This window comes from Capra hircus (genome assembly GCF_001704415.2).
Source record: "Capra hircus breed San Clemente chromosome X unlocalized genomic scaffold, ASM170441v1, whole genome shotgun sequence".
Lineage (NCBI taxonomy): Eukaryota > Metazoa > Chordata > Mammalia > Artiodactyla > Bovidae > Capra > Capra hircus.
The window spans coordinates 19,859,867-19,879,248 of record NW_017189516.1 but is presented as its reverse complement, the minus strand read 5'-3'; the positions used below and the strand labels follow the sequence as shown (position 1 = coordinate 19,879,248).

Sequence of the window (19,382 nt, the reverse complement as noted above, 5' to 3'; positions counted from 1 at the left end):
CCTCCTTCCTCCCTCCCTGTATATACTGTACATTTAAACTGTACAGTGTTTTTTCAAAATAAAATATATCAAAAGATACTGGCACATTACTAGAGTCCCACTAGGTCATCAACAATTAATCCAGTTCATCTCCCAGAACAATATCATTCAGGTTTGCAGACTTCCATTTGACCTTCTCAGGTTTCAAAAGTAAGAGGAGTCTTGGCAACAAGTGGCTTCATTCTCTCTGGCATCTGGTTTAATTAAGTTGAAACAGTATTATCACTTATTCTGAGCCTCTCAGGGCACCAATGTAATGGATTTCCCTTGTTGCATAACTTACTTATTCATTCTTTTACTTTCAGCTATATTCCTCGTTCTCTCCATTTATCATTGAATTTGACCCAAATTTTTCCATCTTTGAAAGAGACAATAGGTTCAGCCACTGTGCTGGTCCAGATGGTCATCAACAATATCAATCTAGCAAATGCTTCCCATTCAACCCACTCCCATTTGTACAGGATATCATTGCACAAGTGTGGAACTTATGGTTTGTCTCAACCACTCGGTAATACAGCTGTATTCACCATCGACTCCAATTTTCCAAGTTGGGTGAAGGCACAGTCTATCACATTAGGCCATTACAAATTCTGACATTAAAGTTTGAAAGTACAATGAAAGTTTTTTGCTTAGGAATCATCCCTGCTTCTGGCCCCTGCAATTGTGGCCCTGGTCCTGGGACCACTGCATCAGGTAGGAATAAAACGACATTTAGCTGCTGTTGGGGAGGGAGGGAGACCTGTATGGTCACAGTGGAATCCTCCCCCTCCTCCTTTTCCCCAGATTCTTCCAAAAAGTGAAGGAATCTATCTATTGGAGAACTTCCCTTGGCCATCCTCATGTTGAGTGTGAGCACACACTTGTGAAGACGTGAAAGTCAGCCCTTCATGCTTTTATCTCTCTCAGTTTTATTTTTTAATATCTATCATTTTAATTTTTTTACTTGACTGCACCAGGTCTTAGTTGTGGCATACGGGATCTTTAGTTGTGACATGCAAACTCTTCGCTGTGGCATGTGGGATCTAGTTCGCTGACCAGGGATTGAACCTGGGACCCCTGCATTGGGAGCATGGAGTCTTAAACACTGGACCACCAGGGAAGTCCCTCTCCCCCAGTTTTAGACAACAAATGTTTCAATTGCCTGTTCTCTATCAAAGCACTGATTTTAGAATATCTCTTTGTTCACTGTTGCACATTATGAATTATTATTGTGGACTGAATTGTGTTCCCACAAAATTTATATTTTGAAGCCCTGACCTTCAGTGTGGTTATATTTGGAGATAGATACTTCAAGAAGGTAATTACAGTTTAAATGAGATCATAAGCGTTTGGTTCAGTTTCGTTCATTTCAGTCGCTCAGTCATGTCCGACTCTTTGCGACCCCATGCACTGCAGCACACCAGCCCTCCCCGTCCATCACCAACTCCCAGAGTTCACTCAAACTCAACGGACAAACCATCTCATCCTCTGTCGTCCCCTTCTCCTCCCACCTTCAATCTTTCCCAGCATCAGGGTCTTTTCCAATGAGTCAGCTCTTCGCATGAGGTGGCCAAAGATTTGGAGTTTCAGCTTCAACATCAGTCCTTCCAGTGAACACCCAGGACTGATTTCCTTTAAGATGGACTGGTTGGATCTCCTTGCAGTCCAAGGAACTCTCAAGAGTCTTCAACACCACAGTTCAGAAGCATCAATTTTTCGGTGCTCAGCTTTCTTTATAGTCCAACTCTCACATCCATACATGACTACTGGAAAAACCACAGCCTTGACTAGATGGACCTTTGCTGGCAAAGTAATGTCTCTCATTTTTAATATGCTGTCTAGGTTGGTCATAACTTTCCTTCCAAGGAGTAAGTGTCTTTTAATTTCATGGCTGCAATCACCATCTGCAGTGATTTTGGAGCCCAGAAAAGTAAAGTCAGCCACTATTTTCCCATCTTTTTGCCACGAAGTGATGGGACCGGATGCCATGATCTTCGTTTTCTGAATGTTGAGCTTTAAGCCAACTTTTTCACTCTCCTCTTTCACTTTCATCAAGAGGCTCTTTAGTTCTTCTTCACTTTCTGCTATAAGGATGATGTCATCTGCATATATGAGGTTATTGATATTTCTCCCAGCAATCATGATTCCAGCTTGTGATTCATACAGCCCAGCATTTCTCATGATGTACTCTGCATAAAAGTTAAATAAGCAGGGAGACAATATACAGCCTTGATGTACTCCTTTTCCTATTTGGAACCAGTCTGTTTTTGGATGTCCAGTTCTAACTGTTGCTTCCTGACCTGCATACAGATTTCTCAAGAGGCAGGCCAGGTAGTCTGGTATTCCCATCTCTTTCAGAATTTTCCACAGTTTATTGTGATCCACAGAGTCAAAGGCTTTGGCATAGTCAATACAGCAGAAATAGATGTTTTCCTGGAACTCTCTATGTGGATCACAGTCAGCATATGACTGTGTGGATCACAAAAAACGGTGGGAAACTCTGAAAGAGATGGGGATACCAGACCACCTGACCTGCCTCTCGAGAAACCTGTATGCAGGTCAGGAAGCAACAGTTAGAACTGACATGGAACAAGAGACTAGTTCCAAAAAGGAAAAGGAGTATGTCAAGGCTGTATATTGTCACCCTACTTATTTAACTTCTATGCAGAGTACATCATGAGAAACGCTGGGCTGGAAGAAGCACAAGCTGGAATCAAGATTGATGGGAGAAATATCAATAACCTCAGATATGCAGATGACACAACCCTTACAGTAGAAACAGTGTCAGACTTTATTTTTTGAGGCTCAAAAATCACTGCAGATGGTGACTGCAGCCATGAAATTAAAAGACACTTACTCCTTGGAAGAAAAGTTATGACCAACCTAGATAGTATATTCAAAACCAGAGACATTACTTTGCTGACTAAGGTCCATCTAGTCAAGGCTATGGTTTTTCCATTAGTCATGTATGGATGCGAGAGTTGGACTGTGAAGAAGGCTGAGCGCCAAAAAATTGATGCGTTTGAACTGTGGTGTTGGAGAAGACTCTAGAGGGTCCCTTGGACTGCAAGGACATCCAACCAGTCCATTCTGAAGGAGATCAACCCTGGGATTTCTTTGGAAGGAATGATGCTAAAGCTGAAGTTCCAGTACTTGGGACACCTCATGCGAAGAGTTGACTCATTGGAAAATACTCTGATGCTGGGAGAGATTGGAGGCAGGAGGAGAAGGGGACGACCCAGGATGAGATGGCTGGATGGCATCACAGACTCGATGGACGTGAGTCTGAGTGAACTCCGGGAGATGGTGATGGACAGGGAGGCCTGGCATGCTGCGATTCATGGGGTCGCAAAGAGTCGGACATGAGTGAGCGACTGAACTAAACTGAACTGAACTGATGGCAGAAAGTGAAGAAGAACTAAAGAGTCTTGTGATGAAAGTGAAAGAGGAGAGTGAAAAAGTTGGCTTAAAGCTCAACATTCAGAAAACGAAGATCATGGCATCCGGTCCCATCACTTCGTGGCAAAGAGATGGGGAAACAGTGGCTGACTTTACTTTTCTGGGCTCCAAAATCACTGCAGATGGTGATTGCAGCCATGAAATTCAAAGACGCTTACTCCTTGGAAGGAAAGTTATGACCAACCTAGACAGCATATTCAAAAGCAGAGACATTACTTTGCCAACAAAGGTCCGTCTAGTCAAGGCTATGGTTGTTCCAGCGGTCATGTATGCTTGTGAGAGTTGGACTATGAAGAAAGTTGAGTGCAGAAGAATTGATGCTTTTGAACTGTGGTGTTGGACAAGACTCTTGAGAGTCCCTTGGACTGCAAGGAGATCCAACCAGTGCATCCTAAAGGAGATCAGTCCTGGGTGTTCATTGGAAGGACTGATGCTGAAGCTGAAACTCCAATACTTTGGCCACCTGATGCGAAGAGCTGACTCACTTGAAAAGACCCTGATGCTGGGAAAGATTGAGGGCAGGAGAAGAAGGGGACGACAGAGGATGAGATTGTTGGATGGCATCACCAACTCGATGGACATGGATTTGGGTGGACTCTGGGAGTTGGTGATGGTCAGGAAGGCCTGGCGTGCTGCAGTTCATGGGGTCGCAAAAGTCGGACACAACTGAGCAACTGAACTGAGGTTGCTTTTTCGATGATCCAACGGATGTTGGCAATTTGATCTCTGGTTCCTCTGCCTTTTCTAAATCCAGCTTGAACATCAGGGAGTTCACGGTTCACGTATTGCTGAAGCCTGGCTTGGAGAATTTTGAGCATTACTTTACTAGCATGTGAGATGAGTGCAATTGTGCGGTAGTTTGAGCATTCTTTAGCATTGCCTATCTTTGGAATTGGAATGAAAACTGACCTTTTCAAGTCCTGTGGCCACTGCTGAGTTTTCCAAATGTGCTGGCATATTGAGTGCAGCACTTTCACAGCATCATCTTTCAGGATTTGAAACAGCTCAACTGGAATTCCATCACCTCCACTAGCTTTGTTCATAGTGATGCTTTCTAAGGCCCACTTGACTTCACATTCCAAGATGTCTGGCTCTAGATAAGTGATCACATCATCATGATTATCTGGGTCATGAAGATCTTTTTTGTACAGTTCTTCCGTGTATTCTTGCCACCTCTTCTTAATATCTTCTGCTTCTGTTAGGTCCAGACCATTTCTGTCCTTTATCAAGCCCATCTCTGCATGAAATGTTCCCTTTGTATTTCTAATTTTCTTGAAGAGATCTCTAGTCTTTCCCATTCTGTTGTTTTCCTCTATTTCTTTGCATTGATCACTGAAGAAAGCTTTCTTATCTCTTCTTGCTATTCGTTGGAACTCTGCATTCAGATGCTTATATCTTTCCTTTCTCCTTTGTTTTTCACCTCTCTTCTTTTCACAGCTATTTGTAAGGCCTCCCCAGACAGCCATTTTGCTGTTTTGCATTTCTTTTCCATGGGGATAGCCTTGCTCCCTGCCTCCTGTACAATGTCACGAACCTCATTCCATAGTTCATCAGGCACTCTATCTATCAGATCTAGACCCTTAAATCTATTTCTCACTTCCACTGTATAATCATAAGGGATTTGATTTAGGTCATACCTGAATGGTCTAGCGGTCTTCCCTACTTTTTAAAATTTAAGTCTGAATTTGGCAATAAGGAGTTCATGATCTGTGTCATAGTCAGCTCCCGATCTTGCTTTTGTTGACTGTATAGAGCTTCTCCCTCTTTGGCTGCAAAGAATATAATCAGTCTGATTTCGGTGTTGACCATCTGGTGATGTCCATGTGTAGAGTCTTCTCTTGGGTTGTTGAAAGAGGGTGTTTGCTATGACCAGTGCATTTTCTTGGCAAAACTCTATTAGTCTTTGCCCTGCTTCATTCCGCATTCCAAGGCCAAATTTGCCTGTTACTCCAGGTGTTTCTTGACTTCCTACTTTTGCATTCCAGTCTCCTAGAATGAAAAGGACATCTTTTTTGGGTGTTAGTCTAAAAGGTCTTGTAGGTCTTCATAAAAACCGTTCAACTTCAGCTTCTTCAGCATTACTGGTTGGGGCATAGACTTGGACAACTGTGATATTGAATGGTTTGCCTTGGAGAAGAACAGAGATCATTCTGTCGTTTTTGAGACTGCATGCAAGTACTGCATTTTGGACTCTTTTGTTGACCATGATGGCTACTCCATTTCTTCAAGAGGGGTCATGAAAAGAGATATTTTAAGGTTTTTTTTTTTAAATGGAGTGATTTTCTTCCCTAATAGGTTTACAAATGAAAGATTTTCCAATAAGTAGATATTTATGTGGAGAAAGAAATGACACCCACTCTAGTATTCTTGCCAGGACAATCCTGTAGACAGAAGAGCCTGAAGGGCTACAGTCCATGAGGTCGCAAAGAGGCGGACACAACTGAGCAACTGAGCACACACAGATATTTATGAGATGAGAGATTTGCCAATGGGGATCATCAATGGAGCAATGCCAGTGGAATATTTGGGAATAAGAAGGTAGTGGAGGTCTTTCCTCATGGTCCAGTGGTTAAGAATCTGTCTTGTAATACAGAGGACACAGGTTGCCTAATGAGGGAACTAAGACTTCACATGTTGCAGAGCGACTAAGCCCCCTCGCCGCACTACTGAGCCCAGGATCTTGCACACTCCATAACCTATGCACCACAGCTAGAGAGGGTGTGCTGTGCAACTACTGAGTCCATGTGCCACAATAAAAGATCCCTCATGACACAAGGAAGATCCCGTGTGCTGCAATGGAGACCCAATGCAGCCTAATAAATACATTTTAATAGATAAAATTAAAATTTATGTTTTAAAAAAAGAAAATAGCACAATGTGATTGCAGGAGGCAGGATTCTAAGAATGGCCTCCAATATCCCTCTCAGCTTATATAAACATCTTCCCTTGATTGTGGGTCAACTGGTAGGGGTGATGAGCTACAATTCCTTGATTATAATTATATAGCAAATTAATTGCAAATATAATTAAGGGTACTAATCAGTCTGCTTTAAAACAAGGAGATTATCCAGGTGAGCCTAATCTAATTAAGTACATTAGTCCTTCAGAAATGCAGAGTTTTCTCCTGCTGGTGACACAGACGCTGGAGAAACTGTAAGCATGGGAAGCAGTTGGCACATCCTAATTGACTTTGAAGACAAAGAGGCCCACATGGTGAGACATGCAGTTGGCCTCTAGAAGCACAAAGCAACCACCACAGGCTGACAGCCAACAAAGAAATGGGAACCTCATTACTACAACTGCAAGGAACTAAATTGTGCCAATAACATGAATAAGACTGAAACTGAGTCTTCCTAAGAGCCTCCTAGAAGAGACCAGTGTAGCCAACACTTTGACATTGGTTTTCTAAGACCATTCAGTAGAGAAGCTAGACAAGCTCACTTGGACTTCTGACCTACAGAACTGTAAGACCATAAATAAGTGTTGTTTTAGGCCACTAAGTTTGTGGTAATCTGTTACACAAAGAAAATTAATACAGTATTTGCCATTTGGATATTTGTGAAGGGAGATATGCTGCATTAAGGAGAGGGTACTTTTCAAGGGAATTGTTTATTCAGGGCTTGGGGATTTGTCATAGGTTCTTGTCAGTAGTAGAGATTTATAAACATGGGGATTTGCCCATAGTGAGGACTGCATAATGGGAAACTATTATGGGTTGTATTGTGTCTTCCAAAAACATACATAACCCTCACCATCTCAGAATGTGACCTTACTTGGAAATAAAAGCAGGAACAATATCATTTGGGGAGGGGTGGCTGTCCTCAGAAGTCTTTGACAATGTTGGTATTTCTCAGTGTGAGCATTTGTACATTAGAAATTAGTATATGAGCATCATCATAAGAAAAACATTACAAATGAGCATATTAAAGAGAGACTTATCAAAATCATTAGTTAAAGGGGCCAGAGGGCATGAAAGTATTATTACTAGTATTATATATATATTATTTCCAATATTGTAAATTATCATTCCTAATAAACCATTATTTGCAATAATGTAAATAGTCATTACTAAGATTTATCACTACTGTTATAAATTACATTTACCATTACTATTACTGATAGTAACTAGTATAGAGAGCTATGTACCTAGCACATATATAATATATATAACACAATATATATAATGTCATTTAATGTTCACACTGTCCTATGAGTTAGGCATTATTTTTACGCCCATTTTACACATATAGAAACTGAGGCATAGAGAAATAATAAGATATCCCCAAGGACACAGGAAAAGGCAGGATTTCTTTCTCAAAATCATAAGCAGGAATTGTTTTTCTTTAAAAAATATTACAAGGAATCAAATTGAGAAATACTGACCTAGTTAATATTTTTATTTTTATATTTCTTAAACTTCATTGAGATACAATTTACATACAATAAAATGTATTCATTTAATATGACAATTAATTTTAGTATATTCACAAAGTTGTGCAATCGTCACAATAGAATTTTAGAATATTTTCATCATCCCCAAAAGAAGCCCATTAACATTCACTGTCCACTTCTCCCACCTCCTTCCCCAACCCTGGCCACAGACAAGCACTAATCTACTCTGTCTCCATAGTTTTACCTATTCTGCACATTTCATATAAATCGAATCATACAATATGTGGTCTTTTGTGACTGGTTTCTTTCAAATAACAGGTTTTCAAAGTTCCTCCATTTTGTAGTATATATCAGTACATCATCCATTTTTATTACTGAATATTTTATGTTATGGATATACCACATTTTGATCACCCATTCATTAACTGATGGATATTTGGGTTGTTTCCACTTTGGGGCTATTATAAATAATGCTTCTATGAACATTTGTGTGTAAGTTTTTGTATGGATATATGTTTTATTTTCTCTTGGGTGGATAGCAAGGAATGGCATTCCTAGATCAGGTGGTAACTCTGTTTACCATTTTGAGAAACTCCAAACTTTCTTCCAAAACAGCTGTACACTTTACATTTTACCAGCAATGTAAAACAAGTCCAATTTTTCTACATCTTTGTCAATACTTGTTGTTTTTCTTTTTTATTCTAGCCATACCAGTGGTTGTGCAGTGTTACCTCATTGTGGTTTTGATTTTCATTTCCCTAATGCTAAATGATGCTGTATGGCTTTTCATGTGCTTAGGCCATTTGTTTATCTCATTTGGAGAAATGTCCCTTCAAACCCTTTGCCCATTTTTAAGTTGGATTATTTATTTATGTTTTTATTATTGGGTTATGAGTCCTTTATACAGCCTAGATAAAACTCCCTTATCAGATATATGATTTACAAATATTTTTTCCTATTTCTGTGGGTTGACCTTTTACTTTCTTGACAGTATTATTTGCAGAACAAAAGTTTTTAATTTTGATGAAGTCCAATTTATTTCCTTTGCTTTATACAATGTGGGGTTTCCCTGATAGCTCAGATGGTAAAGAAAGTGAAAATGAAAGTGAAAGTTGCTCAGTCGTGTCCAGCTCTATACAGTCCATGGAATTCTCCAGGCCAGATTACTGGAGTAGGTACTTTCCCCTCTCCAGGGGATCTTCCCAACTCAGGGATCAAACCCAGGTCTCCCACATCAGGTGGATTCCTTACCAGCTGAGCCACAAGGGAATCTGCCTGCAACGCAGGAGACCTGGATTTGATCCCTGGGTTGGGAAGGTCCCCTGGAAAAGGAAATGGCAACCCACTCCAGTATATTCTTATCTGGAGAATCCCATGGACAGAGGAGCCTGGCCGGCAACAGTCCACAGGGTCACAAAGAGTCAGACAGGACTAAGCACTCACTGTATAGTATGTGCTTTTGGTGTCACATCTAAGAAACCACTAAGACTCAAAATTTTAATATAGATTTGGCTCCAGTGCTCATATACTTCATCATAACACTACACTGCCTATCCAGCAATTAAATCACTCTTAGTAATATTACACAGGAACTTATTAAGAGAGTTTTATGTTTTGACCTGAAAAAAATACCCAATGGGTGAATGCACCAATGAATCATCCTCCAATGCTATCACAGACCCCAGAAGGATTCTGGGTAGGGACTATGAGGCCCATCTTTTAGGGAGAACTAAGAGGTGGCAAGAATACATAGAAGAACTGTACAAAAAAAAAACTTCAGGACCCAGATATTCACAATGGTGTGATCACTCACCTAGAGCCAGACATCCTGGAATGTGAAGTCAAGTGGGCCTTAGAAAGCATCACTACGAACAAAGCTAGTGGAGGTGATGGAATTCCAGTGGAGCTATTTCAAATCCTAAAAGATAATGCTGTGAAAGTGCTGCACTCAATATGCTAGCACATTTGGAAAACTCAGCAGTGGCCACAGGACTGGAAAAAGTGGGTTTTCATTCTAATCCCAAGGAAAGGCAATGCCAAAGAATGCTCAAACCACCGCACAATTGCACTCATCTCACATGCTAGTAAAGTAATGCTCAAAACCCTCCAAGCCAGACTTCAGCAATACGTGAATTGTGACCTTCCAGATGTTCAAGCTGGTTTTAGAAAAGGCAAAGGAACCAGAGATCAAATTGCCAACATCCGCTAGATCATGGAAAAAGCAAGAGAGTTCCAGAAAAACATCTATTTCTGCTTTATTGACTATGCCAAAGCCTTTGACTGTGTGGATCACATTAAACTGTGGAAAATTCTTCAAGAGATGGGAATACCAGACCACCTGACCTGCCTCTTGAGAAATCTGTACGCAGGTCAGGAAGCACCAGTTAGAACTGGACATGGAACAACAGACTGGTTCCAAATAGGAAAAGGAGTACGTCAAGGCTGTATATTGTTACCCTGCTTATTTAACTTATATGCAGAGTACATCATGAGAAATGCTGGGCTGGAGGAAGCACAAGCTGGAATCAAGATTGCCGGGAGAAATATCAATAACCTCAGATATGCAAATGACACCACCCTTATGGCAGAAAGTGAAGAGGAACTAATAAGCCTCTTGATGAAAGTGAAAGAGGAGAGTGAAAAAGTTGGCTTAAAGCTCAACATTCAGAAAACGAAGATCATGGCATCTGGTCCCATCACTTCGTGGCAAATAGATGGGGAAACAGTGGCTGACTTTATTTTTCTGGGCTCCAAAATCACTGCAGATGGTGATTGCAGCCATGAAATTCAAAGACGCTTACTCCTTGGAAGGAAAGTTATGACCAACCTAGATGGCATATTCAAAAGCAGAGATATTACTTTGCCAACAAAGGTCTATCTAGTCAAGGCTATGGTTTTTCCAGTGGTCATGTATGGATGTGAGAGTTGGACTGTGAAGAAAGCTGAGCACCAAAGAATTGATGCTTTTGAACTGTGGTGTTGGAGAAGACTCTTGAGAGTCCCTTGGACTGCAAGGAGATCCAACCAGTCCATTCTGAAGGAGATCAGTCCTGGGTGTTCACTGGAAGGACTGATGCTGAAGCTGAAACTCCAATACTTTGGTCACCTCATGCGAAGAGTTGACTCATTGGAAAAGACCCTGATGCCGGGAGGGATTGGGGGCAGGAGAAGGGGACGACAGAGGATGAGATGGCTGGATGGCATCACTGACTCGACGGACACGAGTCTGAGTGAACTCCAGAAGTTGGTGATGGACAGGGAGGCCTGGTGTGCTGTAATTCATGGGGTTGCAAAGAGTCAGACACGACTGAGTGACTGAACTGAACGGAACTGAAACTTGAGTGAGGGACGGGCCAGCCCCAAGGCTACACATGGAGCTGGACCCCATGCTGCACACCACATAGGACTGCCACCCTCTTCGTGCCTCTCAGCCATCAGAGTCTCTTCCAATCAGAGATTCACACACAGACACATGAATGTGGGGGTGAGGGATAACTCACTTTACTTACCTTAATGGATTTTCTAGAAAGGTAATGAGAAGAAACATAGTGACTCACATCAGGACTCTGAACTAAGCCTCTCTGTAGGGTCTGCTTTTCCAGGGCAGCTACAGCTAAAAGGATCTACTGAAAGGAAGGTGCTCCCTCTGCAGCCTGCAACTACCACTTGCTGTTTAAGGCCCAGATAGTAAAGAATCTGCCTGCAACACGGGAGACCCACGTTCAACCCCTGGATTGGGAAGATCCCCTGGAGAAGGGAATGGCAACCCATTCCAGTATTCTTGCCTGGAGAATTCCATGGACAGGAGTCTAGTGGGCTACAGTCCATGGGGTCACAAACAGTCAGACAAAACTGTGCAACTAACACTTTCACATCCAGTATATACAACAGTCCTTGGTGCTGAGAAATAATTGGCAAAATCAGAAAATAGGCAATCGGAAGTGTGAACAAGCCTAGAATTGAGGTAAGATCAGGGAAGGTAAAGTAATCTGTTTCATGTACTAGGGAACTGCTAGAAGAGGCAGTCTCTGGGTCCAGACAATAGGTCAGGGCTGAGGAAAAATCCCCAGACACTAGAAAACAGCCATACAGACCAGTAAACAGTCACAGCAGCAATGTGACCAGTCAGAGAAACTATCAAATGGCCAAAGAACGAGCAAACAGTCCTTGTAATTAGAGGACAGCCAGAGACACTCCAGAACAGTCAAATGGAAAGAGAAAATACCCCTAAATGTCATACAACAGCTAGAAATACCTAGGAGACAGCAAGACAGATAAGACAACAATCTCAAGCTGAGAGCACAGCCAGAGAAACAAGGAAACAGCTAGCCAGACAAAGGGATAGTGTCTGGACCTGAGAAATAGGTTGGAGGGGGGGGCATCATCAAATATCTAAAGAGACCACAAAACAGTCCTTGTATTTGCAATACTGTCAGAGGGGCAGCAAAAGAGCCAGAGCAACAGGGACTAAACCCTGAGGATCAGGTCAATAACATCAAGGAAGAGTCTCTGAAGTGCAGGTAATAAAAAAAATTTTAAAGCAGTCTGTAGGACTAGGGAACCATCAGAGTCCAAGGAACAGTTACAGGGATTGAAACAGTCAACAAACCAATTTACAGAAATCAGGAAATGATTACTGGTCGTAACATAGGGTCATCAGAAACTGTGGGGAGTAATTACAGAAATCAAATACAGTATTTTAATGACTAGTGAGGATTCAACAGACACAGTCATGGGAGCTAATACAGCACCAGCAGACTTCATTATGGGGGCTCATGGGAGTCAGACACTGTACTGGTGACTAATAGATCATCAGAAACCATGAAGGGTCTAATGGTAGGGAAGGCTCTAATGAGGAGGTATTATGCTGGGGCTCATGAGGATAATACACTGTATTAGAGGATGAAGAACTGGCATCCACAGGATTGAGGGTAGCAAATGGGCTGATGCTTAGACGGAGACAAAAATCACTTTAGTGGTGGCTAATGGCTAATGAGCAGGATGATAAAGTACTAATATGAGATCAGCAGACACTAATCAGATTTTTTCTGAGGACTCAAAGACACACTCTACTCGTGACCAAGATTAGCAGACACAATGACGACAGCAGATACTGTGAAAAAACATGAGCCAAAGACTCTAAATTAGTGCCTGGTAATCATCTGTCCCAGTGTTGAGGCCAGTATAAGGTTAGCAAATATAGAGATGGGCTGTAACATGTGGTCAGCGTGCACTGAACCGGGGCATCATTGCATTCAGATACTGTATTAATGGCTAATGGGGAATCAACTGGCACAGTGATGATGGTTAACGCAGGTTCAGCAACATTGTGACTGTGACTTACGAAGGTCAGAGACATTGTACTCATTGCTAATGGGTGGTCAGAAAGGTGAGACTAGTGTGGAATCAGCAGATACTGTGCTGGAAGCTCCTGGAGGTTAGTCTCTGATCTTATGGCTAACTGGGGATCAGCAAGTATATTGCCGGAACTTCATGCATATTGAAGAAAATACACTGCTGCCTAATTGAAGATCAACAGACACCGTGATGAGAGCTAATGTGGGGTCAGCAAACTCTATGGCCTCAATGGATCAAAGACACAATGCTGCTGCGGCTGCTCAGTCGCTAAGTCATGTCCAACTCTTTGCAACCCCATGTACTGAAGCTCTCCAGACTCCTCTGTCCATGGGATTTCCCAGGCAAGAATACTGGAGTTGATTGCCATTTCCTTCTCCAGGGAATCTTCCTCACCCAGGGATCAAACTCATGTCTCCTGCACTGGCAGGTGGATTCTTTACCACTGAGCCACCTGGGAAGCCCCAAAGACACAATACGTACAGTTAAAGGTGGGGGAGGAGGACTCAGCGCAGACACAGGGATTTGGCTACTGTAAGAACAAAAAACATGGTAATGGGTCCTCAAGGAGGTCACACTCTGTATTCAATTCAGTTCAGTGGCTCAGTCGTGTCTGACTCTTTACGACCCCATGAACTTCAGCACGCCAGGCCTCCCTGTCTATCACCATCTCCCGGATTTCACTCAAACTCACGTCCATGGAGTTGGTGATGCCATCCAGCCATCTCATCCTCTGTCGTCCCCTTCTCCTCCTGCCCCCAATCCCTCCCAGAATCAGTCTTTTCCAATGAGTCAACTCTTCACATGAGGTGGCCAAAGTACTGGAGTTTCAGCTTTGGCATCATTCCTTCCAATGAACACCCAGGACTGATCTCCTTTAGAATGGACAGGTTGGATCTCCTTGCAGTCCGAGGGACTCTCAAGAGTCTTCTCCTACACCACAGTTCAAAAGCATCAATTCTTCAGTACTCAGCTTTCTTCACAGTCCAACTCTCACATCCATACATGACCACTGGGAAAACCATAGCCTTGACTAGACAGACCTTTGTTGGCAAAGCAATATCTCTGCTTTTGAATATGCCATCTAGGTTGGTCATAACTTTCCTTCCAAGGAGTAAGCGTCTTTGAATTTCATGGCTGCAATCACCATCTGCAGTGATTTTGGAGCCCAAAACAATAAAGTCTGACACTGTTTCCACTGTTTCCCCATCTATTTCCCATGAAGTGATGGGACCAGATGCCGTGATCTTTGTTTTCTGAATGTTGAGCTTTAAGCCAACTTTTTCACTCTCCTCTTTCACTTTCATCAAGAGGCTTTTTAGTTCCTCTTCACTTTCTGCCATAAGGTGGTGTCATCTGCATATCTCAGGTTATTGATATTTCTCCCGGCAATCTTGATTCCAGCTTGTGCTTCCTCCCGCCCAGCGTTTCTCATGATGTACTCTGCATATAAGTTACAATGTACAGCCTTGATGTACTCCTTTTCTTATTTGGAACCAGTCTGTTGTTCCATGTCCAGTTCTAACTGTTGCTTCCTGACCTGCATATAGGTTTCTCAAGAGGCAGGTCAGGTGGTCTGGTATTCCCATCTCTTGAAGAATTTTCCACAGTTTAATGTGATCCACACAGTCAAAGGCTTTGGCATAGTCAATAAAGCAGAAGTAGATGTTTTTCTGGAACTCTCTTGCTTTTTCCATGATCCAGCAGATGTTGGCAATTTGATCTCTGGTTCCTCTGCCTTTTCTAAAGCCAGCTTGAACATCAGGAAGTTCACAATTCACGTATTGCTGAAGTCTGGCTTGGAGGGTTTTGAGCATTACTTTACTAGTGTGTGAGATGAGTGCAATTGTGTGGTAGTTTGAGCATTCTTTGGCATTGCCTTTCCTTGGGATTAGAATGAAAACCCACTTTTTCCAGTCCTGTGGCCACTGCTGAGTTTTCCAAATGTGCTGGCATATTGAGTGCAGCACTTTCACAGCATCATCTTTTAGGATTTGAAATAGCTCCACTGGAATTCCATCACCTCCACTAGCTTTGTTCATAGTAATGCTTTCTAAGGCCCACTTGACTTCACATTCCAGGATGTCTGGCTCTAGGTGAGTGATCACACCATCATGATTATCTTGGTCATGATGGGTATGTACAAATCAGAAGACTAATGTGTGATCAGCAGATACACTGATGATCAGGGCTATTTAGGGGTCTTTAGGTAAAGAACTTGGAACTTGGTAAATGGGGGATCAGAAGATAGAGTGACAAGGTCACGTTCTACAGACATTGTGCTGGGGCTCAAGAGGATCAAAATCTATTGGTGACTAATTAGGAAACAGCAGATAAATATTGGTGTAACTATGCTGCATTGTGGGTTCATGAGGTCAAAGACACTGTGAAAGTGAAGTGAAAGTGTTAGTTGCTCAGTCGTGCCAAACTCTTTTCGACCCCGTTGATTGTAGCCCACCAGGCTCTTCTGTCCATGGAATTCTCCAGGCAAGAATACTGGAGTGGGTAGCCATTCCCTTCTCCAGAGGATCTTCCCGTCCCAGGGCTCGAACCTGGGTCTCCTGCATTGCAGGCAGATTCTTTACCATCTGAGCCACCAGGGAAGCCCCAAAGACAGTGTACTGATGGCTAATTTAAAAAATCAGATATAATGAGGAGATCTAACGTAGGATCAGCACACATGTCAATTAGAACTCATTGGGTTAAATATACTGTATGGTGGCTGATGGGGAATGAACAGACAAAACGGTGAAAACCAACATGGAGACAACAGCCACTGCAATAGGTCTAAAGGCGGTTATAAGTTACACTGCTGGGAGCCAATGGAAGGGAGGTTAGTAGCCACCATGCTGAGTCTAAAGGAGGGCAAAAAGATGTGATAGTAGATCATCAGTCACTAAGCTGTAAGCAAAAGGAGCGAAAAGATGGTATGCTGTGAGCAAATGGGGGTCAGCAAAACTTGTAATGGCAGCTGAAAGAAGTGGTGAGACATGATGATATGAGCTAAAGGGAGTGAGTAGATTCTGCTGGAACAAAAAGTGGAAGAAGACAAGCTATTGTGAGCTAATGGTAGGTTAGCAGACATTGTGCTCTTGACTAGTGTCAATGATAAGAACTGCTATAAACTAATGAGGTGTTAGTAGATACTGTGCAGACATGTCATGGGGGTAAAAACTACAGCATGGTAGCTAATGGAGTATGAGGAGAGACTGTGCTTAGGCTATCAGGAGCCACATACATACAGAAGTGTTGGCCAGTAGGGTTATCATATAAATGACGGTAGCTAATGGAGGACCAGCACAACCCACCATGGGGCCTTAGTAAAGGTCATTTTCATGGAGTAAAACCATTTCTAAAGCCTTGAAAGAATGAAGTCTCCCATTGCCAGTGTCTTTCATCTGATCTAGTGGTCAAGATTCTTTGTTTTTCTCCCAGGCAGCCTACATCTGACTCCTGATATGGAAATGGGAAACTTTTTATTGTTATGCTTTAAATTTTTAATTGAGAGATAATTTACATACAATAAAATGCACAAATCTTAAATTTAATCATTTGATGACTCCTGTGTATTCTCATTAACACGCACTCAGTCAAGATACAGAATAGTTCCATCATGCCTGGGGAAGTTCCCTCCTACCTCTTAGGAGTTAATTCCTACTCCAGAGGCAACCACTGATCTGCTTTCTGTCACCATAGATTACTTTTTTCATGTTTGACATTTTCCATAATAATAGTCATTTTAAAACATCAGATTTAATTTTTTTAATGGATGAGCTGAAGCTTGGAAGAAATGAGGAGATGGCATCTTGATAAACGTAATGCTTAGCAAACAAGGGTGAGGGCATGCTATATACAAAGTGAGAAAAGTGTAATATGTATATTCGAGTGTATGCTGTATTGGAGGACATCTAATAGTTAATTCAAATACCCTGGGTTGTCGTAATCCTTATGGAACACTCAGGGGGAAAAGCAAAAAAATCATGTAATTTAGTATCAATATTTATTATGGCACAGTGCTACCCAGTACTAAAAGTGAAGGATTTGTTTCTGCTTATCAAAAAAGTACAAGGGGAAACATGCACAAGGTTGAGAGATTTGTCATTGATAGACCTCCGCCAAAGAAAACTCTAAAGGATATTTTTCAGGTAAAGAAGAAAATGATCAGGAAGGAAATGTGGGAAAAAATAAAGAGCAACCAAAGTGGTAAATATGTAGGTAAAATAAATATATAAAACAAAAGTGTTTTCTGGGGAGACATGCACACGTGTATACACACACATACTTAACATATAGATAGATACATATATATATACCCCATAATACATCATATTTTAAAATATATGTATATACATATATATGAGCAAATTTTCTATTAAAAGATTAACTTTCAAAGACAATTTCTTAGAGAAAACCATAAAATACTACTTAAAATTTAACAGATTTTAAATGAGTTAAATAAAGAGACAAATACATTCAAGGATGGAAGGGCTTAAAGCCATTTTACACCTTTCAGATAGGCAACAATTTATTAAATAAAAAATAACAGATAAGTCCTAGTGAATATGTGGGAAAATGTAAACTTTTTCTCAAACTGCTCATGAGAGTGTAAAATAGTACAATTTTTAAAAATTTTAATATTTAGTCAAAGTGAAAAACTTCTATATCAATCAGAACCCAGCTAGGAGACAGAAGCCATACCAGTTACTTTAATAGAGAGAATTTATTATTAAAAAAATTTTACTAGTTATGAAGTTATTATGAAGTTACTAACCACATACCTTAAAAGCAAAAAGAACATTAAAATTCTCATGGACTCAGCAACTGCAGAAAGCAGTGGAGCTAGGGTAAAAAGGGAAGAAGTTGGAATTACTAAAAATAGAAGGTTTTAAGTGGGCTCTCATGTGACTGAGATTCATAGTTCTAAGGAGGTGGCACTAGCCAGATGCTCCAAGTGTCTCTGAGGGGGTGCAGTACCATCGAGCTGTTAGTACTGGGAAAGTGCAAACTGGATTAAACTGCTGTTACCATGAGGATCTGCTGCTGCCCAAGTGGAGAAGCAATGCTGGGCTGATACTCAGATAAACAGGGTGCCAACTGGAATTGAAAAAAAAAAAGTCCCTTCTTCCTTCCAAAGGCTCAACATATATATTTCATATCTCTTATTGGCAAGACCCAACAGAGAGTAGCAGCTGGTAAGACAGGAATGTGTTCTATAGAGTCATGGCCCCAGCATCACAAAGTCCCAGTATAGAAGGGCAGGTTTGGAACTGGGGCACAATAGATTAATAACTGGCATACTGCCTACACCCTATGACCCATCACTGCCATTTCTAGATTTAAATACTAAACACAGAAATGATACAAATGCCTTTCATAAATACAAATGCCTTTAGATAAATAAATAAACCAGAGCTATATTTACCAACATGGATAGATCTTGGAAAGGTAACATTTCATGAAAAAAAAGCAAGCTGCATAAACAAAAATAGTGTGATACTACTGATGGAAAGTTTTTAAAATATAGCATTATATATTGGAGACTTCATATTATACAGCAGAAACTTAGGGTAGATTAAAATTTCCAATGTTGAAAATGAAAACTTCACTTTAGAGGAAAGTATAGGAGAATATTATCACCTTGAAACTGATAACATAAAAACATAAAACCTAGGCAGAAGAAAAGAGTTAACAAAATTAAAAGAACCAGTCACAGACTGAGAGGAGATATCTGAAACACAAATGACTGAAAAGGGATTATGGTCTCATATATTTTTTTAAAGAACAAGGAAAACAACATTTAAACCAAGAAGTAAAAGACAGCCTATTAGAAAACAATGAGCAAAGGACATGAACAGTCATTGCACAGAAGAAACATAACAATGACCAGTCAACAGGTAAGCTGATTCTCAACCACTAATTAGGGAAATCCAAATGAAATGAAAACAACAATAAGCCACTCCCTAAGGGGATCAGGACAATTTTCACACCAAGGTAGGAGCCATATTGTTACAGGTATACTCTGTGTGCCCCAGTAATCAGATGGCCCAAAGGGCTTGGTCAAATGGTGAGGGGAGTCTTCTCAGAGAAGCTTTCTCCACAGTACAAGGCAAGGGCTGGCCTAAGTGAGTTCTCTCATGTTCTGTGAGGTGTGCCTTCTT

The 19,382-nt window shown here is 41.3% G+C and overlaps 1 protein-coding gene across 1 annotated transcript in view; it reads right to left on the bottom strand.

Moving 5' to 3' along the window:
• Positions 1-17,975: 17,975 nt before the first annotated feature.
• Positions 17,976-19,382, bottom strand: part of ZNF157 (zinc finger protein 157) — a 34,442-nt gene continuing 33,035 nt past the window's right edge. The window contains 1 exon segment of the mRNA XM_018043626.1: positions 17,976-19,382. Within this exon segment, the coding sequence (XP_017899115.1) occupies positions 19,260-19,382 (123 nt within the window). The 3' untranslated portion in view covers positions 17,976-19,259.